The sequence below is a fragment of the Centroberyx affinis genome, unplaced genomic scaffold, assembly GCF_046629955.1.
Source record: "Centroberyx affinis isolate AG114_WGS23_722 - 3 ecotype Tasmania unplaced genomic scaffold, CSIRO-AGI_Caff_v1 ptg000976l_1, whole genome shotgun sequence".
NCBI lineage: Eukaryota > Metazoa > Chordata > Actinopteri > Beryciformes > Berycidae > Centroberyx > Centroberyx affinis.
The window spans coordinates 79501-104244 of record NW_027279546.1 but is presented as its reverse complement, the minus strand read 5'-3'; the positions used below and the strand labels follow the sequence as shown (position 1 = coordinate 104244).

Sequence of the window (24744 nt, the reverse complement as noted above, 5' to 3'; positions counted from 1 at the left end):
CCTATGTACTTTATGTGTTCCCAAAACAGCATCTCAGTCACTAATTTCCCACTCCTCCTCACACACCCCTTTCCTTCAATAGAGGCCTGCAGTAGTTGACATCCCATGACTAGTGGTACCTCCATCACCTGCTATACAACATTCACATCTAAATGCATTTGGCATAAAGGAAAACCACGAGACTAAATGACTGCATTAATTCCAAGTTTTATTTTCGGAGGGCAGTAATCATTCTCATATTTCAGATATTGTGATGACAACACAAAGTTGGAAAGAGTCACAGGGGAACAGGAATCCCCACGGGAAAGGAATGGGGATCGACTCCATACACCTGTAAACTGAAGCTACACTGAAAAACCCAAACAATACTATTAACAGCAGTAACTGTTACTTTTATTCTAAAACTGAGCATACATCACCACTATACCCAGCCAGCTGTGGCTCGGTCACTATAGAATAAATATTTTTAAACCTGCAAAGTTTCAGATCTGGGCCACACTGGGCAAAAGAAAAAAAACTGCTTTAGATGCTTACATAATTAAAGAAAAACATCACATTCCTTAACAAAAGGTAGTAAATGGAGGTTCAGCAGGGAATCACTGGTGAAAACTCATACTAGCACTCTGCCCAAAGACAAGTGAAATACTGGGGAAATATTTCAACAATTACGTATATTACATCCCCGACTCTGAAGAGTGTAAGTGAAGTACAAGTGATGAAGAGCAGAAGAGTGGTGCTCAGAAGGACAGCAGCAGAGCCAGCCGGTCTTCCTCTGGATTTCACTGATGTTTCCTCTGCAGTGCAGGTGGACCTGAAAACACTTACCTTCAGCGCTGTGGAGAGAAGTCACATCAAGGCAGCCACACAGCTACATTAATTTTGTTGACAACTAACAGACATCTTAATTAAATTGCATTAACATTGCCCATTAATTGTTTTGAAAGTTTTTGATTTAGTTCTTAAAGATAACTGCCCCATCTGCTTTTGTCTCACTTAAGTTGTTTCTGTATCAAAACTCACTTTACATTTTGTTTTGTTACTCTTTTACAGTTTAGTTTCAAGGATGTTCGAGCAGTGACTTAGAGTTTCCCTTATAGCAGCTGACATCTGGTAATATAAAACACTTTAGCATCATAGTGGTTTGTATAAATGCTTGGAAAGTTATTCCTGTAACCATGAATTGAGTGGGGATGACATCCCTCATCTTAACACAAATTACATACATCCCCTTGTGAAAACAAAATTCTTCAGAGGAAAGTTAAGATTTTAACTGACATATTACTGATGAAAATCATGCATCTCCAAAAGCAACATTTTCAGAAAATAATAAAAAAAAAATACTCATTTTGCCAGACAACTATATATCTTTGAAGTGTCAGTAAACTCACCCAAGACATAAACAACTATCTGAACTGTCATGCAAGAAAGACTGAGTTAGGTTTTCAGCAGACAGCAGTGACATTCAGGTTAAGAACAGTTGGCACTGCGATAAGCAAAGCTCTTTTGGAACCAAACTCTCAAACTGAGCGTATTCTCCATGCAAGACAGATTTTCCCCTTGACTGAGCGCCATTTCAACTGCCACAATGTCTGTTAGTTCATCAAACTGTCAATGAAAACAAAGATGACTCTGATATATTAGACCTCAAGACTTGACAGTGTCGTGAGGAGAAGCTGAAATGGGGGTAAAACACTTTGTGTAAATTTGTGTAAATTATCAACACCCTGGTTCAGGCTCTGGTGACAATATTGTTTTCTCCTTTCTTTCTAACTTTGTGGACAAAAATCTCCATGTTCCCAGTTCTCCTGAATGCACAGCAAGCCTTAAGGCGAAAAGCTTGACAAATGCTAAGTTCCAGCACACTGTGTGACACTCATCATATACACAAGAACTAGACCTTAAATTGGATGTTAGCAGAGGGTTTTGTGGGAAACCCACATCAAAATCAATCACCAAATCAAGAGTTGTGTTTACTAACCTATTTCGACAGCACTGGTTATCTAAAACAGCAAAGAATTAGCGTTTAATCATAGAAATGCATAACCAAACTGTGCTGATTTTGTGTCTTACAATATTACAGTTTAAATTTTTTTATTATTTTTATTCCATGGTGTGATATGGGAGTCTTAAATTAAGGTATGGAACATAGGAGCACAAAACAAATTGTACATTTACTTAAATTTGGAAAATGGTTGCTTGATGGGAAGTGCATTAAGTCTGAGAATGTATGTATTTCACATTAACAGAACAAAAAAAAAAAATCAAAAACAATTTGGTTTTGCAATGAATTGGTGATGGCTGTTTAACACGATTACCCATTACTCAAAAGTGAGAAACTAGTTTTTCAGCAGTGTTATGGAGGCTGTTTTCAGTTACAGGATGAAGTCCAAAACTGCTAAAATAGATGGATTGCAGGTGGAAAAATACATTTAAAAAATGGTTCAAAGTCTAAATATCTTCTGAGCCATCATCAATCAACCCACATTGCAAAATATTACATTAATTGTACCTTGCAAAAGTATTATCAATTTGAGGAAAAAAACAAACAAAAACAAAACAAAGAAACACAGGCATTGGTGAATGGTGCTCAATTTGATCAATAACAGGCCCTATAGTAAAACAGATAGCAGCTAAAAGGTGATTTCAATGTAGACAAATTCATTATGAAAAATGATTTGCAGTACAACATATACATTTAATATAAATGAGCCAAATATGTAGAGGAATTCACCAAATGCAGAGTGGACCTCAGTAAACCTTTTTTATTACAACACAATCTAGTTTTTATCATCAAAAGCAGAGAGACATTTACAAACATTATCCTAACCATGAAAAGAATAAATGGGAACAAGAGGGGGGTGGGGACAAAAGATCAAAAACAGGTACCCTATAAAAACAATGATTCCTAAACTGACAAATGTACACAGTACAGCGAGCAAAAAAAAACAACAAAACAAAACAAAAAAACAACGGGATGTCATCATGTTGGGTGTCTTTTATGTTGCGGATCGTGCAGGCCATTTAATCTTCTCATTACATTGCGAAAAAGCATCACACGAACTCATCTTTTTCATATCAAATAAAACATCATAAAAATAAAAGAGCTTGTTGGAAAGTTGTTTTTTTGTTTTTTCATCTTTAGTTACCATGAGTATAGATGTTTTGATAACATAGCCGTACACAGGTGAGGGCCTTCCATCCACTGTTCCTAGCCAGGCAGACAAGATGGACAGACAGAGAGAGGAGGATGGGTGGAGGAGAAGGAGAGGAGAGATGGAGGGGTGGAGGAAGAGGCGGTGGCTGAGGTTGCAATCCTGTCCGGTCATGCAGGGTGGGGCGGTGGTGTCGCACTGAATTTGTTCCTTGTTTTCCTTCCATCCTTCCTTGATCCTCGTTAGCTGAAAGGTGTCAAAACGAAGGGTGGAGTTTGGTTTCGAGGCAGCCCAACAGTAAACACTTTGCTCATTTTTCTTTTTCACCATTAAACCTCTAGACTACACGTACACAGTGGACACCAGGGCTGGGTTCAATTCACTTTCAATTCAATCAATGCAGGAAGTGGAAGATCCCCCAAATTCAACTACTGAACACTTTGACGACACTGCACAAGGGTTGTGTGATCAGGAGAGGAAAAATGCATGAAAAAGGAAGGAAAATGGCCACCTCCGATTAGACATAAATAATTGTGCATCCAACAACCTGGAATTTGTAAAAATGTGCCCCTGCAAATCCAGCCTATTAATAAATAACAGAATGAATGCACTGTTATTGGCACATCTATTGCAGTTTGTCTTTACATGTTGAGTTGACCGTGTATTGCCCCCAACCCTGGCAAAGACACACAGAGAAACATGTCATGCAAACTTGAACAGCAGAAATCTGAGAAGCAAAAGAGAAATCTATCTGCAAAATGTCCACACATGAATAAATGACCACTATATTCAGTCCAGTCTCCACCTATACCCAATGGCATTTAAATGTACCATGCAAAATTCAACAATTCCGTTTTTTTTTTTAAATCACTGTTCCTACGATATGGCCATGGTATTGTTGATATGCAAATTAAGTAAATCTGTCTATTGTTGCTTATATGTGGTTGCATTCTCATGAAGCACTTTTGACAGACAGGGAATACCGTCCATATATCCAATTTACATCTAAAGACTTGGAACAATGAAGCAGTTGGTCATTTTTTACTGTTGAATCGTCTATAGTGTGATTTGGATTCCACATTCAAGGATGGAATGAAGAAAATAGACAAAGATTTTGTTTGTGGTGTGTTTTGAACCTCTATTTTTTTTTTAAAAATGCAATGGCAAAAATTATGCAAACTAATTTCACTGCGTAGCTCAGTTTTGGGGTCATGGTTTGGCAAGTTATTGCTACAACATCGCACACACACAATTTGGGGGCTTAACACCAAGCTATGGTTAAATAATCTCATTAATTTAACAGAAGGCAATTTTGTAAATGCTAGTTCTTTTTTGGTGTGAAAATAGAGGCCATTCATACATGTAAATGCAACTTAAATGCGACATATGAAGGCAGTTTACTTCACTCATTTAGGACAGAATACACTTCTACTGTTGTAGAAAGAAAAACTCTTTTAACATACCAATGACAATATTTGGTTTACATCTATTCACAAAACCTTCGAGATTTAAGTTACTAAAGAAGGCTGCTGTAATTTAGCTAAGGTAGCCTACTGGCCTTAGCACCAAAGACGGCACATCTTTGACTAACGGTCACTGACTAGTTATAAAACATAGGCAAGCACTTTACCCTGCAGTTTTCAAATCACCTGCCACAACTAAGCAACGTATTTTGGTTTACATGTGCATCCCAAAACAAGGGGCAGTGCACCTAAAGCCGAGCACACACTACATGATTGTCAAGAACCTAGGAGCTCTGTACCGCTCACATTAAGTGACCTTCTTTCCTGTATTTTCTTGTCTTGCCGATGTAGTGGTGTGCACACTTACTGTGCCAAAGATGTGGGTCACATTAAAAGATCCTTCACTTGGATTTGGGTATGAAAGATCTAGATACCCTGCTGTCTCGCGAAAACCAATGTTAAATGTGACTGTGACACTCATTTGTACCAAAAAAGAAAAAGAAACTAGAGGGCTAGGTGCTGAATTTGGAGTAGAGAATGGTTGGGGAAACGGAGGCAGCATGTGCCGTCTGTTCTGCAAAGTGTTGGAACATAAACTGTAAAGTCCGGCTAATGAAGTCCAAATCAAATCCAATCAAAAGAGCTTGCTAGACTGTGCATTGTTTGATGTTCACGCTGCTCCTGAGCGAGCTCTCATTGGCTATTGCTGCTCACCACTCTGAAAACTCGTAAATCTTACTAGGAGTGCGATGTAGACAAAATCAAATGTTCGAAAATTCTGGGTCATCAAAGTCCGGATCAGATTGGCTCTTTGTCCGCAGTAACTTAACGAGCTTCGTCGTGTAGTTGTGTGCCCGGCTTAACAGGGTCAGTTTTTTTTACATCAGCACAATATCAAATGTACCCTCTCATTAGCTGCATGTTTTAGGGGGGTAAGGCCAACTCTTACATGTAGAGTGAATGCATTACATATGTATCTACCTACACTGAAACTAGCCAAGAGATCAAAGTAGGTGTTTCGCAGAGGTTACATCTTGAAATCTCATCGGAGTGAGAGTGTTAAATATTGCGAAGGGGTGAGAACTCTTAAAATGCTGTTTTTCCTACCAAGTTTCCTACCAGTTTTCTAAAAGAGTTGCTCCCTCCCATTTGTCCTTTACTTTCTCTGAGGTCTTTTAAATGAATACTGAAAAAAGTTCTAAAATCCTCTCTGTTTTTGTTGTTGAAATAAATGCATGGCTATATTAAGTTTTATAGTGTTTTGACATTATGAATTTTAGTATTTATTTTTCTTCGAGGGTCACTCTATAGCAGAATGTTTCTCGTATTTTTCATTCTAAGCTACTCTAAGAACAGCAACAACATGCCATCTTTCTGCTGACTGAAAAAGCAAACGAGAATCCAGTTCCAAAACTTTGCGATAAATGCCTTCTGAAGGAAAACTGATCACTAAAACTCATAATGTCGAGGTATCATTTGAGGAAAGGGTACATGGGAGGGGCAATACAAACTAAACTGTAACATAACAAATTGGTTTTCAGGAAATTAAGCACCACAGAAGGAAGAGACAGAAAGGACAAGAGCGACTGTACTAACTAACTACAAAGAGAATGGGACGCATCTAACACCAGAAGTGAGAATTTGCCACAACAGTCCAGTGGTAGGGTTTCTAAGCATAACGAGATTGTTACATAGATTGATAATGGAGAAAACAATCATCTTAATGCAAAGGCGCTTTAAGGTAACCCCGTACGGTCTGGTCAACACAGTTCCAGTGTATAACACCCAAATTATTCTACTGTTCAATGAGAAAGACAAGTCCAGCATGCAAGATACAGGTCATTGGAAAGGCAGCATCTATATCATAACTATAAATGGTAATAGACTGTTATTGCAATTTGAAGTAGATTGTCAACAATGCTACAGTGACTTCATTAATTTCCTCTCATTAAAAACCCTCTCAACCCATCCACCAGGTACAGATGTTGTCCCTCCCGTCCCAAACAGAAAAATGACCTTTACAATCTAGGATTACTTGATTTTGCAGTTGAACAGTTCCAATATAGAAAGTCATTTCAAGTTAGTGGTAATTTCAAGTATAGACTAATTTCAAATGTGTTGGTGACAAGGTTTTGCTTACATGGTGCAGAGATGCCAAGTTGAATTGGTATTTACACAGAATATTTTTGTCTCAAAATGATACTGAATTAGTTCAGTATATTTATAGAAAGAGTTTGACTTTGCATGGGCCAAAAACAGAAATACTTGTTTAAATTGGTTAAGTACTAGCCATAGAAAGGTTTTGGTATTACATGGTGCATGGTTGGAGACATGAACATTTGAGTGAATCAGACAATACCAACACTTCATAGAACAAAGAGGCAAAAGTCCCACCCACCCCTCTGTGAACTCTCTCACCTCTGGACTACAACATCCAGTACAAGTGCAATGGGAATCATTTGAACTTGAGGTAATGAGCAAATTGTATCATTCTATCATTGCATTCTATGATTATATTAATGTACAATCATGCGGGACATTAAACATTCATCATTTTAGATTCATGTAAGGAAACTGTTATGGTTATAGAAATGTATAAATCTGGCTGCTGTGACTACTGGTGGGTGGTTCATAGAAAACATTATGGTGTGTAGCAGTGTGTCAATCAATACAGCATGGAAACAGAACAAGCTACAGCCAAACCAGGGTCAAACAGCCCATCAAATCCTTTTAGACACTTAATGATTTCAAATGAGTTCACCTGCCACAAAGTATACCACAGAACAGCCTGCGATCCTACACATTTACCATTTTACAATATCGTATTTGAACATTGCAGATTTGTTTAATGTAATGTCCAAGGAATTTAAGGTTATTCTAAGGTTACTCTAAATTACACTTACTGCAAGAATGTAATTTACTGCTTAATATTTTACATCTTGACTTCAGGTCATCTCTCAGGGTCAAAGAAATTGTGACTCTATGGTTTCATGGAATGGAGAAGCAGATTTCATTGCTCGTACGTGTGCTTCACTCTACATTTCTACACTAACATGAAATGGGTGTGAATGTCCATTTCCTGACTTTCCTCTGAAACCCACCCAAATACTTTGGACTTGTCCAAAATGTGCTGACCCCACACCTTTGGCCGACAGCTACAGGTGACTCAAACACTTCCCATGTCATCAGAAAGGATTCTAAACCCTGTTTGACCCAGGTTTGACATGAGCAAAGATTATGCTCGTTTGATCAGGACATCAGGGCTGCGATCCCCAGCACACACACACCTACAGACAGACTGGAGAGAGAGCATCATAAAGTCATTTCTGCCTGGTACAAACACTGTGCGCTCCCCCATGGCTATATGAACAGATAAAACAGTGTTAAAGCATATCTGTGGACACAAGAGACATGGCACGGACAGCATTATCATCATCAGGAATAAAAGCAATATATTTGGGACTCAATCCTGATCAGCTCTTTTCCCCGATTAAAAACATGCTCTTTGTGATATCAGACCAACTGCATGTACAGGAAAAGACTAATTTTACAGAATGGACATGTTTGGCCTTAAAAATGTTACAATGAACATTTTTCTCCACTTCCATATATTCTCTGGTCATTTCATTCACACCACAAGAAACATTTTTGTAAAAATAAAAAGGTGAAAAAGGGCAACAATCTTTAATGAGATCCCCATTAGCTTACACCTTAGCAATTAAGTCTTTATACTGTCTACATATTATCAAAAATTGTTCGGCCTTGTGTCCACTGGGGATCTCTTATCTAACAGAGCTAAAGAGATGCATGTGAAAGCGCTAGTTGTGGCTAATGCTGTTGCTTCGCTACTGTTGAAAACTCTGTGCTCTATTGCTAAGTTCAAATATTTTGAACCCATCTACTGCACACATCCTTTCCACTGAAAACTAGAAGAAGCCTGTGTTGTAAAGAGGTTCCCGGTGGACACGCAGCCTTACTTTCACTGAGTTGCTTTGTAGCAATGGCAGAATGGACTTGAACAGAGTAAAGATCAACTTAGCTAAAGTTGGCAGATGAAGATTAGCATGATTCTACACTATGGCCATCAATTGAAAGGTTCTCTAAGGAATAAGACATTCATTTTACGTTCTTTTACAATGGTTCTCTTGCTTTCAAAGTAGCTAGCTCAAAGACAAAGAATCCACTGTGCTTTTGTTACCGAATGGCAAACAGTATTCCTGCAGCAACTCCACAAGCTAAGACAACACCCCAGCTAATATTCCTCAGCATAAAGCAGTATACAAACTAAATGAGTTAAATGATGAAAAAGTAGACACTTATCATGAAACAAATGTATACAAAAGTTTGAATATATAGGACCTATTCCATGCTCTGTGTGCACTGCTAGGTGAAGAAATTATGGTGGAGTGATAGCAAGAGTGAACAAAGTTAATTTTAGCTCAAGTTCACCTCTCACACTTGTGTTGGAAATATACCCTCGATTCTCTTAAATTATGGAGTTGAGTTACTTACAAGGCAATTTTCTACCTTCTCTGATGAGACTAAGGAACTTATTTTGAGAAATATTAGTTGGGGAGAAGTGTTCACGTAGAAGGTTGCTGCAGGGCCACTGTAATCTGTAAACAGAAGAGCAATTCAAGTTTGTCATGCTACTGTTCAACTAGCCATTTTATAAAAGCAAGAGAAGCCTTGTAAAACAATGCACAATAAATGGCCTACTCCTATAACTCAACCTGTTCCAAGGAATGGTTTGTACATAACACAAAACAATTTCTATAGTGCCTTGGGTGGGAAAGACCTCAAGATAACACAAAAACGTTCAGCACCGATACTCAATTGCAATTCCAAAAATTTACCATGTTACCAAATATCTACACGCAAGTAACACGGTGGGGAAAAGCATCTCAACACAAAGATTATATAAAATGCTTTGTGAAACGCTAAATTGCCATGAGAAACACCAGTAAATGTTACAACATTAGCCTGAAACGTATTCATCTACATGCCATTTGTAAGCAAAACATGACATTCAAGAGACAAGCTGGTACCTAAAATAATTATATACAAGCTAGAGTTAAGTAGTTTCACTCACAGAAGAAAAGTCATCCTACAAATCTTTTACCATTTGAAAAACACCAACAAGCCAACAAAATCACAACCAGCTGTCATATCTATGAAGCAAGACACTGGGAAACAATTTTGTTATGATCTCTAGCCAACCTGGGTCGATTTACTATTTAAAATGGATTCAATTTTGTATCTGTGGTGGACCTCTCTGGAATAATAGAACCAATCCAAAAAATACAAATCCTGCCCATCTTTCCCTCTAGGCAGGGCCAAGCAAATCAATGTTTTTGAGGGGATTTTAATTAGTAATTGACCCAAGTTTGATCCATAGTCTAATTATTGGAACGCCATGCTTATTTCCTTGATCTACTGTACCGTAATCTGTAATCATTTCTGAAATACATACAAGATGAGAAGCACAGAAAGAACTAAATACCGATATTTCAGACTCTCCATATGTATCACAGTCATTTCAAATCACCCCTTACATGTTTGCTTTGAAACTGAAAATCATTGACAGTTTTAATTAGTATTTTCACTTTAAATTTCATTTACAAGTTGTCACAATGAGATAATGGTTAGGATTTATTTTGTGTAATTTAAGTTGCATTGAACCAGACAGCTCAAATAAATTTTGTTTTTAATGATGGCCTGGTGAGCGGCACAAACATTTGTTTACTGGGTACACATGGCGATTTGAAAAGGGCTATTCTGATTCTAGGTTTCACTCTCCCCACTATCATCACCACCTTTACACAGTAATATACTCTTGCTAATATACCAGTGATATACTACTAAAACAGATTACAATGAAATCATCAATTCATTGCCTTGGGAAAATATGGGAAGGGCAGCGAAATGTTTACTTTTAAACCCGTTTTGGCTCAAAAACAACTGCAATCTGAGTGACATTTTGCATAATTGCAAGATTTGGACTCCACTTTATGATCCAGAATAAGTTATGAGAGGACATTGGTATAAAGTGGTGTAAATAATTTTGTTTTAACTTCACTTCAACCCCTTTGACTTGAGGTGTAATGGCAGCAAAATGAGCAACACTCTATACTAACAATACCCGACTACACAAAAACACAGATTGTCAAGCTATATTACTGACATGTACATGTAGCATAATCACATTGTCAAATTTTTCTTTGTCCAAAAAACCATCAAATATTGACATGGTTTGATAGTCAATTCTCACTTGCTCTTGACAGTATGATAAAATGACAATGATATTCAAGTTTTCAAATTAAAATCGATGGCAATGTATACACAACATAGCTAATACATTTGGCAGGTTTTCAAAACAAAAGTATCCAAATTGATTTGGGGCTCTCAAAACAAGCTACATCAGTATTCAAGACAATGCTAATATTAATGGTGTCAGTGCATAAATTACTTCATGAAGTTAAAGCAGTAACCACAAACTTTCAGATTTTTTTAAGTATTCCAATGCAATACTAGTTTTCTTAAAAAACAGATGTACATGTCAAAGTAGAGATCTACCAACTTTTTTCAATGAATTGAACATTTAATGTGTTGCTCCATTAAAAAAAATGCAGTTGAGCATTGGCATATATTTTCTAAAAATACAATTTAATTTGAATATACGGAACAAGCATCAAGGCAAAATGCTAAATCTGTACTGTCACAAATGTCGGTCTAAGTACTGTCACAAATGACTGTGGAATACTATGACATCTGAAACCTGACAATCACTCAACCAACCTTTCTCAGAAGCACACTGACAAACCAAGTCACGGTCAAATACACTTAGAGAAACCATTACCTCACATACATTCAAGCCAGAAAACTAACTTTTTTGTCTACCGGCCAAAGTCGCTGGTAAATCCCCAAATTTACCAGCCATTTCCCCTCTTTTACCAGCCAAATAGATTTTAAGATTAGCACAGGACCTCTAAATGATAGATGGTTACCAGCCAATCCATTTACCGCCATTTGGTTGGTGGTGATTTCCAGCCTTGCATAAGTTCATCCTATCTCTTAGAGAATTCACTATTCTACTCTGAAATTCGACTTGGCTGATAAAACAGAGTAAAAACAGAGTAGGTGGCTGGTGAATTTTGGAATGTACCAGCCATTGTGGCCTGTAGACCAAAAAGTTACAATGCATCCACAAAGTCAATTTACAAATAACTATCAATGGTGCAGGGTTTTTTTCTGAATTTGGGAGAGTGTTGATAGAAAACTACAGTATAGATACAAACTCTTACAAGGTCCCTTTGTACAAAGCAGCATAGTGAAAACACATGAAATGTGTATAAACACACACACCGTAAAAACAGCAGATCAGTGATAATGAAACGTGGAGAAGAGCAGACTTACCTGACACCTACCTGAAACCATGAAAGGATTGAGTCTCAAAAGTCTTTCCTTGCTTACCTCTTCTCTCCTTACACTACATCAAATTTTGACAGGATGTTTTTTGTGGGAGCACATCTGTTTCAAAAAGTCTGGTGCCCCACTGTTGGGCTGTGAGCCTCCAGTTGAGAAACACTGCTCTACTAGAGGCTCAAATCCAATCAATCTTGGTGAGGAGGCAAGGAGGAGTGAGGAGGTGAGCAATCAAAGAGAGGACTTTTTGAGGTTGAAGACTGGTGGTCTCTCCTCTTGCCATGAAGTTTAGTTTAGTTGTGCCTGGACCAGCCTGGCTCAGCCCAGGTCTGGGACATGAAAGTAGTGATAAAGAAGACAGAAGAGAGAAACTGACAGAACAGAAGAAGACAAAATGAGGGAAAAAATTGTAATATTCATACACACCTCCCCTCCTCTCCCCTCTGGTCTAGCGGTGTCGGTACTCCCTCTCCCTCTCTCTCTCCCGGTCTCGATCCCGATCCCTCTCACGGTGGCGGTCACGCTCCCGGCTGCGTTCTCGGTAATAGTCCTCATGCCGGTCACGACTGCGGGACTTGTGGCGCCGGCTCTTCTCCCTGGACCGGCTGTGGTCACGTTCCCTGGACCGCTCACGCCTGGCACAAACAAAGAGAAACAACAGTGGGTTGCATTCTGGGTATCAGAGTATCCTCTCTATCCACAGAGGAATCCAAGAATCCACCATTTCACCAACTAAACAAATAGAAATGGTCCTAAAAATGGTGGCATACCCCCACTGTCCTGGGACTGAATCCCACCAGAACTGTCTGTTTTGTGACGTCTCCCTCTCTTCTTCCCTAATGTCCGAATACACAGAGTAAAAATACTACTACCAACTACTCACAAAAATACTGGATTGCTCACTCTCCTTAAAAAATGCAAAAGTGGCTGGTAAGTACACAAACATAAGCCACAACAAAGAGATTACCAAAGTCAAAAGTGCTGCTTGGATGGGAAAATAACATTGAACAACTGTCACCCCAGCCAAAATGTGATTTTTTTAGGCCTCTTTTAGTATGTTTTAACATTAACAACAGCATAATCTGATGTCCAAATGTGGAGCTGCTACACAAAATGCATACAGGTAGGCAGGTCTGGGTACCTGCTTTACTTCTCACCTGGAGGCGGAGCCGTAGCTCTTTGACTCGATGCCGTGGAGACAGTCCTGCAGGGAACTGATGAGGACCTTACAGCGGTCATCAGCTGACACTTTAGACTGCTTTATCAGACTGATGGCTGTCACCAAGGTCTCTATAGCACTGCCATAGTCAGCTAGACCGAGAGAGAGAAAAGTGGCGAGTCTGCAGTAAGCTTGGGTTTATGTCAAGTCACGGAGTTTGTGTGTTACTGACAAACAGCGGTATGTATGTGTGTGCGTCCATGGTATGCATCTCTGTGTCATGTGTCTCAGTGCGTGTGTTACCTGCGCTAGCGTCAGACACCGCTCTAGATATGGCGCTGGAGGAGATGGCTCTGTTCCTGTTCATGATCTCCTCAAACTCTGCCTCGCTCAGCGGGGTCCGCGACGCCTCCATCTCCCTAAAAACACACACACACACACACACACACAGGTCACTTGACAAATAAGGTTATGTTCCACTTAATGGAAGAGTCCAAAAAAAGTCTGGATCTAGAAATCCCTCAATAGCATAATGCTATACATATTTTTCTGTGTGTTCTACTCTGATTAGGGGTGCAACGGATCACAAAACTCACGGTTTGGATCGTATCACGGTTTTGAGTCACAGATCGGATCATTTTTCGAATCAGCAAAAAAAAAGGGTTAGGGTTAAATGCACTTTAAAAGTAGGTGGGTAGCAGCACAAAGCAACAAGCACTTTAAAACGAATGTAGCACTTTAGGACTTTATTATATTATGTATGTTTGAATGTATAAATGTGATAACTGTTTTTGCTGTTCTTATTTTATATATTTTATTTACTTATGTGTGTGTGTTTTTGTGTCTGTTCTTAAGAGCTGCAAATTCCTATCAACTGTGTTGACATGGCAATAAAGTAGTGAATTTAATTAATTTAAAAATGTGCTACTTTGACTCTGATGCAGCCGCCTCTGTCTGTAGTCACCACTCTGTAGTCTCGCTCAATGTCCCGCCCACAGCACTATCTGATTGGTTACACGTCATGAGTAATAGCCTATCAACCCTGAAGGCTATGCCACAGACAGGCAAAAGATTGGAGCTTCTCCGAGCGGAGCTGTGTGTCGAAGGGAAGGCAGCATATTGCCGAAGTTGAAGTAAACATCACAATCTTGTGATCTATTTCAACGATGACAAGCATGCCCTGTTTCCCAGTTACACCACTGAAAATGCCCGAAGTCATAGCCTATGGGATTTCACTCAACGGAGGCGAAAGCGACGGCTTTTAAATCAGTCGCTCTTCCTTTTTTTTCTTCCCTAACGCAATCATTGCGCTTCAGAGTAAAACACAGCATGCATTTGTCTTGTCTGTATCTTTTCACTGCAACTCTGAATCGGGACTTAGGGAATTATTACTTTAAAAAGTAACAGTGGCAGTAAAACTGTATTTCACACTATGATGGTTAAACTTTGCAATTAATCCGCGGTTCACATCCGAACCGTGGAGGCGGATCTGTACGGATCACGGATCAACTACGGTCCGTTACACCACTAACTCTGATTCCTGTGGGGAAAATCTATTCACTTTCCCCCACTACAGGACGGTTAGAGCACAGGTTGTTTTTCATTTACTTCCAGTGCTAAAGCAGAAACAGTTTTATAGTTTGATGAAAGGGCACAATGACATGCTACGTCTTATTCTTTGCTTGCAAATAATAAACTCAAATTCTAAAGGCAGTTTTATTCTCTTTGTAGTCTCCTTTCATAGAACTTGCATTTCATATAGTGAACCACCAAATAACCATGGCCGTTACACTCTAAAATGATAAAAAAAAAAACATGAACCATAACCTGTACACAGTAGCCTTTAATATATAATTTTCTCCCTTGTTCTCCTCAATTTTCTTCAGTTATTTTGTTCTACCTTTTTTAAGTCTGTGTCTGCTTGCTAGTCGATACATTGTTTTGTTTCTTTTATCTCGCCGTTCTTGTTTTCTCAATATTACCATGAGTCATTTTACCTTTCTGCTTGCAATTTGATGTTTTAAATTGTTATTTGCCTCTTGCTATGAAGCGTCTTTGAAAACCTTGAAAAGCGCTACAATAACTATGGTTATTATCATCACTATTATTACCATAATCATATTCCACCTTGGCCATACTTCTACTACATACACACTTCTCTTTCAGTAGAACATTCATCGTGTCTGTTCATTAAAAAAAAAGGTCCTCTTGTAAACTGATAACAAACCATCCATCCATCCTTACCGTCCTCCAGGGCCGTAGTCCCCTCTCTCATAGGGTGGCGGGCGTCCGTATGGGTCGTTTGGTCCGGGGGGGCCTCGGCTGTCGTTGGGGGGCATGTTGTTGTTGCCAGGTGGGGGGAAGAAGGCTGGGTTGACATGGGGAGCTGGTGGAGGTCCACCAGGCGGGGGGCCTGGCATGTGGGGAGGAGGAGCCAGAGCCATGGGGGGCCCAATGGGGCCTGGGGGACGAGGAGGGAAGGGTCCTGGGGGTGGGGGGCCCTGTTGAGGGGGTGGGGGACCAGGGGGAGGGCCGTAACCAGGGGGAGGGGGGCCGGGGGGCAGGGGTCCCATGGGCGGCTGGCCAAACTGACCAGGGAAGAGAACAGGGGGAGGGGGGCGGTCGCCGCGATTGGGGGGTCCAGCGAGGGGAGGGGGGAGGCCCTGGCCAGGGGGAGGGGGACCTGGAGGGCCAGGGGGGCCTGGGGGACCGGGAGGGGGGCGAGGGGGGCCCTGCATCCCACCTGAAAACAGAGAAAACAAACAGAAAAAACAGGCCAGAGGTGAATGATTCAACTCAAGAACTGGTGAACTTTGCTTTCACTCAGTGTTACAGTCAGGTCAGACATTACCACCGGCATAATCATGGTACCAGCCACTGCTGCTGGTAACAAACAATTATTTGGAGGTTATTTTCTATTCAGAAAATGTAGTTGGCTGGTAAGAAAAGTGAAAGTCGCTGGTGAATTTTGGGATGCAGTCGCAACTGTCGTCTGTTTACAAAAATCTAGTTACAGCACTTATTTGTGGCCTCTTTGCAAAAGCCCCTTTCTGTCAGAGGTCAAAGAAATTCCCACTCTACTTTAGGAAACAGGACATTTTTAAGAAATTAAGACTTTGGTGAAACTCCATTTGTAGGTGCTAAAATATTAAACTGCAGTAGATTTTAGGGAGGTCATCACTATTAGCAAGGTCAGAAATGCTCCTTTGGGAAAAGCCTTTTTGAGAGCTTTGAAATGAACATTTTTGATGTTTTGATATTTTGATTGACTGGAAAACTAGTTGTCATGTTCCACGTTTTCCTTGTTATGTGGGAACCCTAAGCTACTCGAAAAGGCAAGTCAACCACAAGAAACCAAAGGAAAATAGAGAAAGCAGGAAAGCGGAGAGAGACGGTGCAGTGGGGGAATATGGGCAAGGAAGGAATAGCAATAGAGGCAGCCAAAAAGAGGGAATGAACTAGGATACATAAGAGTAAAAGAGAGAAAGCAGGTGAGAACCGATAGAGAAATTAATAAGGCCAAAAATGATGCTGTTAATGAAATCAGAAGGCAAGAGGAGTTCAGGAGAGACACTACTGGCTTGTCTGAAGTGGAGGTAGGTTGTGTTTCAACCAGAAGCCTCTCCTTTCAATGCTGGCTTGTTTTTCCTCATTATTTTTTAAATGGAAAGGACGTACTATTGCATGTGCCAACAGCACTGAGAGCTCAGCATGTCAAGCTCATATGTAGTTTTTGAGATATGCATGTTCTGCAGCCAGAATATAGAGTGTATGGGCCACACAAGAGCTGTCAGTTAAAGTGAGTGCACACTACAGGATTTTCTCAAAAACCATTCAGTTGACCAATCTCTCATGGAACTGCAAGAAGGAATTATAGAAACTTAAAAAGAAAAAGTATTATTTTTTTTACACTGAGCCATTATAGAGGCTCAGATGGTTATAGAACAGAAAAGATACAGGAGAGAGGGTTCTGGCAGAACTCAATCCAAGGGCGACAGGGATATAATTAATAATTTGGGAGATATACTAGGTAGAGTGCAGTATGGCCTTTCAGAGACTTGCTGTGTGCTTCTGCCCAGTCTTAGAGAAGGAAGAGTCAGGGGTGTCAGGGTTAGGATCAAAGCTTTTTTCTTTTCTAAGGAAAAAAAAAAGTTGTGACATTGAAAGGTCTGTAACTGTTTTAAGTTGTTTCCACTAATTATTCTTTTTATTGTCTGGAAGTACATTTTACTGCCGCAATGTTAGCCAATCTCTGCTATCTGCTGCCTGACAACTTAATGTTATTTATCAGGAATCAGTTGGACCTATACACAATGAAGTAGCTTGTCACTGAATTGTAAACAGAAATTGGAGACTCACTGGAGACATCCTGAAAGTTCGGTTATCTTTTCAATTTTGCTTGTTTTTGTTAGCTCTCAAATTAGGTCACAACAGAAATGTTTTACGATAACCACCGCTTTCATCAACAAAGAAAAGTAGGAATTTTAATTATTTGACCTTTAGCCTAATGGAACACAGCGTATGTTTCTCTAAAATTTGTTTACAGATATGCACACATATTCACACATTTAATTTTGTTGTATATAGGGCCATTCTTATTTAACATAATTGTCTCTTTCTTGATATATGGCCTTGGTGGAGACACTATTCAATATAGCCTCAGAAAGGCCCACACCTTCAGTGATTTAAACTGCAATGCGATAAATGCAGACGTTTTGGGAGCAGTCAGGCTCAACGGTTTCAATGGCACAACTCTTCCTACAAACAGACGGCTCAGGGTTAGGATAAGGAGGCAATCGATCGAATCGATCGAATCAATCAAATCAATCGAGGCGTTTCACCTCTGGGTCGCCAGCTCCCGTCCCTGCCCCCCGGCGGGAAGGGATTGAAACTCATATCCATCAGAGGGCCATCTTGGTGCCTAATCAGATCTGGTCTCATCCCCGAGCCTAATGGGGGAGAAAACAAACCAATCACAACTCTTCCCTTTATACACTCCCGCCTCCCGACTGAAGGCCTATCACGGCCCAGCAGCACAGGGCACCAGCCGGTAAGCAAGTGAAGAGACGTGAAAAAGGCGAGATGAAGGACAAGAGGGAAAAAAAGGAAAGGAGAAAAGACAAGCTGGCGGCTCTATCTAGATCCTCCTCTACTGTAGGTTTAAAAAGGCCAATCCAAGATTTGAAAGGTGTTTACGGCTGGCAGTTTGTGAAGTACAGCCTTGAGCAAATTGCTTGTCAAAGAGTGGCGTTGTAAGATGTCAGAGAAAGCAGAAAGGGGCAGCCAGGGCAGTTATGGGGAAGGGGCATTCGTTCAAGTGGAGATGAACAGGGAGAGATAGAGAACAAAAGAAATGGGAAGAGAGAGAGACACAGACAGACACAGCCCTGCCAGGGAGATGGGAAAGGTGACAGACCCCTCTCCAGAAACACACAGAATATAACAGACCAGCCTTCATTCCATGCAGTGTGTGAGTAGAAGCGTAGCCTGGACCGTGCCAACAGACCAGCACAGCCAGGCAGAAAGCACAGTTTAAAGTGATACCTGCACATTTTGAATTAATCTCATTTTTAATTTACAAGGCACTTGTTACATTGTGGTGATAATGTCACACTGGTCTATTATTGTTAAAAAACAACTTTCACCACATGGGTGACAAGAGCCTGAAAAAGAAAAACAGACAATTCAAAAAAAATTAAGGCATCTCTTTAACAGAGTTAACCAGGTCTGGGCCTATATAGCTCAAAGGTTAACGCATGGCACAACCACAGGTTTGATTCCCACTACATCCACCTATACATATAATGGATCACCAAACTCTTATATAATCTCTGGCTATTCACCAATAAGACCCAGGTCACGTTACTAAATGAAACAGATTCAATTACCTTGCTGGGATAGGAAAATGGTTTTAACTACTTTGCTGAGCATGGAAACAGGATTCAACTAGTTTTCCAGCACTGATTAGAGATGTGATCAGGGCATCACAAAATCATAATAAAATATTTGGGAAGAAGCAGAGCATCAATCTTCAATACAAATGAATAGGAGATGTGTGCCCAAAAACTTAGGATGGATTGATCTTGTTTAGCAACACAAAACCGATTCAATTTTCAGCCAAGTCCAGAACCCTGGCAATTTTCCAGTGAAATCAGGCAAAAGCAATCGCTCAAAGTAATTGAAAAATGGATTTCAGCAAATGACTGTCACGGCTAGTGATAACAAAATGTTGTCATGTCAGTGACTGAATTGACCTGCTTACTTTCTGAAGCTCTTCTGTTGCCAGGCAACATTGAACTATCACAGGAACTATTTGAATGGTTGAAATCTTTATATGAAAAACTGGATTTTGGACATTTTATTAGAAAAGTATTAGAATTGAAAAACAGTTAAGCTGAGACTGAATAACACTGGTGGAAGTACAAGAGAAAAGAATATAATGAATGCAGTTATCACTATATTGACAGAACTCTTCCAACAGAGGGCTCTTTGAGTGGCCATGGACAATTCCCTTTCAATTTAATCACTGAGGGAGCTGGACTTCAATCACATTTAGAAAACTGACAGACATCCACAGTTTAATTTTTATTCTTTTTTTACTTTTAATAGAACATTTTAAAGAAAACTGTCCTGATTGTTCTTTGATCTCGTTTTTTTTGATTGTCATAGTTTTTAATTAGCGTCTTTCAAGTGACTGAAGTGAAAGTGGCATTGCCCCCACCCTGCGAGTGACTGGCACACACGGTTGTTACCAAACTAACCAGGGAAATGCGGCGGCGGCCCTCCAGGGCCGATAGGACCAGGGAAGCGGTCTCCTCCAGGGCCGGGCGGTCCGGGGAACCTGCCTCTGCCTCGACCTCCCATGGGGAAACCTCCACGGGGGCCAATGCCGGGGGGGCCGGCCTTGCCCTCCCCAGACATCTGGCCTGACTGGGTGCCTGTGCAAACAACAAGTAGACACCAACTTATTCCCATTTAGCGCTTAAGACGTTTAGTTGAAGTGCACAGCTTGCCCAAGATTCGCCCAAAGACACTGACGAGGCCGGTGGCTGTTGCAGGGATTACACCAGAGTTTTGCCTGTGGGTGTGTTATGTCCATATACAGGAACAGTTACTCTTGGCCAATAGCTGTCTCGATTTTGTGTCACCCAAATACCTTCAGATACTAATCAATGTGTAATAAGTAATATACAGTATGTGTGAGTGTTGTGTGTGCATGCAGACACGTATGCATCTGGATCATGCATTTCACCAAGTATTGCACGGTTGGATCTCTAATTGTAGCAATAATTGCTTGTGTGAGTGACTATACGTCTGTGTGTGTGTATTGTAGTTAATCCTATTTTATTGGGACTGCATTTTGAACTAAGCAATTGGTGTGCGAGAATGTAAATCCGTGCAAATCATGCCTCCTTTTGTGTGAGTTCATCTTGGACCAGCTCAGTAATGCGTGTGTGTGCACTCTACTTACTTTTGCGTGACTGCATCTCAAACTGGCTGAGGGACTGTTTGTTGCACGGTGTGACGATGGGATTCTGACCGTGGAGCTCCCTCTTCGACAGCAGCTCCATCAGCTTCCTGGATGACGCCTCTGAGCCCACACACACCAGCGCAAACCTGGGACACACACACACACACACACACACACACACACACAGGACGCACACAAACACACGCATACACACATTCAGAGTGAGTGCTAGTCCTGTAAGAGAATAATCATCAGGATTCCTACACTTTATCCATTTCAAAATCTAATCATGATCTATGGTCAATGTGCTGACGTCAATAAGATACGCTGACAGCAGGCTGGGCAATGAGACTGTCTATTAAACCACAATGAAGCCTTGAGGATCTGATGAAGGCTGGAGTGGTGAAAACATTTTGCCCATCTTAAAATAAATACTACTTAAAAATGTCTTTTCTGTTGAGTGTGACAGACATTGGATACAAGGATAACACACTGACTGGTCTGGGAGCAGTGGCACACCTAGAAATTCAATTATTCTTCACAACAACAAATATCTCAGGATGTGAAATGACAATGGGTCTAAAATTACATACACTGTGTAGTCATAAGTATCAGGGCCAAACAAGGAACCTGAGAAAAGGCACGTCTGACACCCACATGCGCACACACACACACACACAGCTCACCCTTTGGACTGGCCATTGGCTCTGTTCTCAAAGAACTTAATCTCTAGCACGTCTGTGATGCCTATCGACCGGATGGCTTCTGTCAGGTCCTCATCTGTCGTCCACTACAAAAGAGAAAATTACATCATCACCAGTGTCATCGCCACAGTCATTGTTATGTTGATCATCATCTTTACTACTGATCCCAATATTCAGGATTCGCTTAGTTTGAATAAAATTGAAGATTTTCCACCAAGTTGCAGATCGGTTCATTGGTCAAGAATCCAGCATGGCAGAAAAATAACTTTTGCACACGGCTGTCTTTAACGCCTTTCCCCCAAAGAAAAGCTGCTACCTCTTGGGATTTTGACACTGCAGTAAAATACATTGAGATGTTCTTTCCCCGAGTTACTGAGCAGCCTGAATAGAAATCTCAGACCTACCCATGTGAGGTTTCCAATGTATAGGGCGATCCTTTTGCCTGTGTAAGTGTAGACTACGTTGGGCGGGGCACTCTTGCCTCCCTCCGCGCCGCCTGGTGCAGGCAGTGTGTCCAGGTAGTCACGGTCCTCTGGAGCATCGCCGTTATTGGCTGATGGAGATATGACATCATCGTACAGGTCGATCTGCTCATGGACTGGGTAGTCGGCTTCCTGTTGGACATAATAATAAGACTTAAGTCAATGATTGGACCGTTTACGCTGCTTAGTATTTTTCTGATAGAAGACGTGGTTAATCTAATATTCTAGTTCTATACTGGTTTCGACAGCAGCATGTTTGTTCCTAAGGTTTTAAAACGTACTATGCAAATTAAGTGTATCATTATTTTTCAATACAATACATTGAATATCGATATAGAGACCATTATATTGGCATTCCCATTCAAATTATACTAAAATGGCAATTTTACTGGTTCTGCCATTGAAACTTCAACATTAGAAATAGTATGAATTGAATGCATGAGACTCAAGAAAGCTGATTTGTCATTAAAGCAATGGCATCATTGGACAGAAAGAACACTTCAAGATTATCAACTGCAATCTCCTACTGTATGCCGATCATAGTCTGAATCACCTTATTCACCAAGTACAATGAATATACAGGGATTTGTTTTGGTGATATCGGTGGAGCCTTAAAGAGTTTCATAGCACAGACATGTTAACTCACATGGTAAAAGAACTAGCCTACAGCATACAATGTTAAAACCCACAGATTTCTAAGGAGTAGTGAATCATGTGACTGGTCAATATCAAGATACAAACAAACAGCAGGGTTTGATCATGGTTGTTATTTTCGTTTTTGCCTGCAGGGCCAGTGAAAAAATATACAAGGGGTGAGTTGAACTTTGACCTATTGGCCCAACCAAGTGGGAAAAGAAATCTCAAATTGACCTGAACAGATAATCTTTTCACACAGTAGGCCTGCAGCACACATAACACAATTAGCCAGAGCAAAACAACTTTTCCATTTTAAACATTCAGTGGATGCTTGTATCCAGAGTGACTGAGTGAACAGGTTATTAGGGTTATTGGGGTTATTTATGTGAAGGGGCACAGTGCATAAAAACAGTACCAACAATTGATGTTAAAACTGATGTAACGTTATTCATTGCGTTTTGCCTGATAAATTAAGACATCTGATGTGTAATTTCTTCTTTTCAATTGCCGCTGCAGCACAAAGTATCTTTATTTCTAAAATCAAAATGGTAACAAAAACACTTTTGTTACATGGTCTATTTTGTTATTATCTCCGACCAAAAAACTATTGAATTCACCAGGTTGTGGGGGCACTTGAAGGCAGCATGAGATATGGCACGCCGGGTCAACAAACTACAGCATTTCATAGCTGTTTCAGGGACGGAAATGAGATGGAAATGATTGAAGAGTTACGTCTACATAAACTACAATCCTGAAAAATCACGAAAATGTCATCCCAGAGTTGACAAACTGACAATAGCACGACTACATTATAGTGGAAGAAGGGGGCGTGTGGGAAGAATAAAAACAACATCAGCCATCGACTAAATGTGGCTAACCTAAAGCTAACAACTGACCTAACATTAGCCTTTCTTTAATTTCACCCTCATAAATGTTTTATAGGCTCGCCATTCGGCAACACTTCACCTAGCTTCGTTACTGACTTAAGCTAGCTTACATGACAGGAGAACACGGAGGATTTGCCAAACATTGTTAGCTGTAAAGCTAATAGCAGCTAGCTAACTGCGTTCATTGAACTTCCTAGCCCGCCATAGAAGGCCATGCTGCGGCCTCAGTATGTGCGGTTGCTAAACAATAAAAACATGCGTTTCTCGTGCTTGCGCAGGGGCGCTAAATAGTTTTGCATGTGGTATATCATATGTTACACGCAAAATATACCGTCTACAATGTTAAGGAAAACAGATATTGACAATTTCAGGCTGAGTCCTAGCTGAGGCTGTAGGTTTGCAGCATGGTGAAAGGGGGCCTGTGTGCGCGTGAGGCTCGTTTGACTGGGTTAGCACTTCGTTTCCACTCATAATAACAACCACAGATAACGCCAATGTATACAAAATAATACAACCAAGCTACGTTTAGTGATTGAGGATTAAATACCTGGTTAAATTCCTCCTCTACATCGGCGTAGATATCGATGTGATCTACGCCGTCCGCCATTTTCCACTCTGCCTGTCTCTCCGCCGGGCGGTGCAGACTCAGCGCCACAACCAGACACAATGAGACAGAAAGAGACAACTAGCACCCCTGCTGGCCTGCTGCTGACCGCCTTCACTCATGGGAAAATCAATATCGGCTATATAAAAAAAAAAGCAGTGGTTGTTTTGTGGTCATCAGCCATCTAGTGGTAAATTAAAAGGCGGATAAACTATGTGGGTATCATCGGGCAAATATCCACCAATGTAAACAAACATGAATTCTCTTTTCAGAAAAAAATTATATAATTTACATAAATTTGATAAGCCTATTACTCTCTATGATGTATACTCTGAATATCATATAAATATTTAGTGTGGTATGTCAAATAGAAAGGTGGGTAAACTGAGTTGAGTGGGTTTTCCCTCCACTACATCCCTGATGGTCATGGTATTTGTTGATTACAGTCGGAGAGGAGAGGTGTTTCACTGCCACAACAAGGTTTACCAGTGTACCTTTTGTCACTGCGGCTGTACCTTTTAAAAGGTACAATGATGCATGTTTATTTTCTGACAGCTTTCCCAATTCCCCATTGGAATTTCATTAATAGTTAAATAATAGTGGTGGAAAAGTGGTACTTCACCATTATTATTTAACTGTTAATCAAATTCCAATCAGATCCATTACTTTTACTGAATAATAAAGAGTCACGGGACAAGACAGCGTTCACATAGCCAATTGTTATTCAATTAAAGTATGAATGACAGAGGGATAACATTTAT

At 40.4% G+C, this 24744-nt stretch overlaps 1 protein-coding gene across 3 annotated transcripts; it reads right to left on the bottom strand.

The window, feature by feature from the left end:
• Nucleotides 1-219: 219 nt before the first annotated feature.
• On the bottom strand, nucleotides 220-24025 carry cpsf6 (cleavage and polyadenylation specific factor 6). 3 transcript variants are annotated; one of them, XM_071522322.1, is made up of 12 exons: nucleotides 23927-24025; nucleotides 21779-21988; nucleotides 21357-21460; nucleotides 20671-20816; nucleotides 19961-20146; nucleotides 18041-18148; nucleotides 15444-15942; nucleotides 13503-13618; nucleotides 13198-13351; nucleotides 12811-12876; nucleotides 12467-12675; nucleotides 220-3398 (listed from the first exon to the last, which is right to left on the bottom strand). In XM_071522322.1, exons 1-11 carry the CDS (start codon nucleotides 23984-23986, stop codon nucleotides 12489-12491), a joined length of 1836 nt encoding a protein of 611 aa, XP_071378423.1. In that variant the 5' UTR covers nucleotides 23987-24025; the 3' UTR covers nucleotides 220-3398; nucleotides 12467-12488. The 3 variants fall into 3 exon arrangements, with proteins under 3 accessions (XP_071378423.1, XP_071378424.1, XP_071378425.1); XM_071522323.1 differs by having other exon boundaries at nucleotides 19961-20137; XM_071522324.1 differs by lacking the exon at nucleotides 12811-12876 and having other exon boundaries at nucleotides 19961-20137.
• Nucleotides 24026-24744: the final 719 nt, after the last annotated feature.

Excerpts from the sequence above, each read along its gene's own strand:
- cpsf6 (XM_071522322.1), bottom strand. The coding sequence starts at position 23,986 with ATGGCGGACGGCGTAGATCACATCGATATCTACGCCGATGTAGAGGAG. Across the intron at positions 20,817-21,356 it reads GCCAATGGCCAGTCCAAAGG|GTTTGCGCTGGTGTGTGTGG; the intron begins GTGAGCTGTGTG and ends TGTGTGTCCCAG. Across the intron at positions 12,877-13,197 it reads AGCTACGGCTCCGCCTCCAG|GGAAGAAGAGAGGGAGACGT; the intron begins GTGAGAAGTAAA and ends TTCGGACATTAG.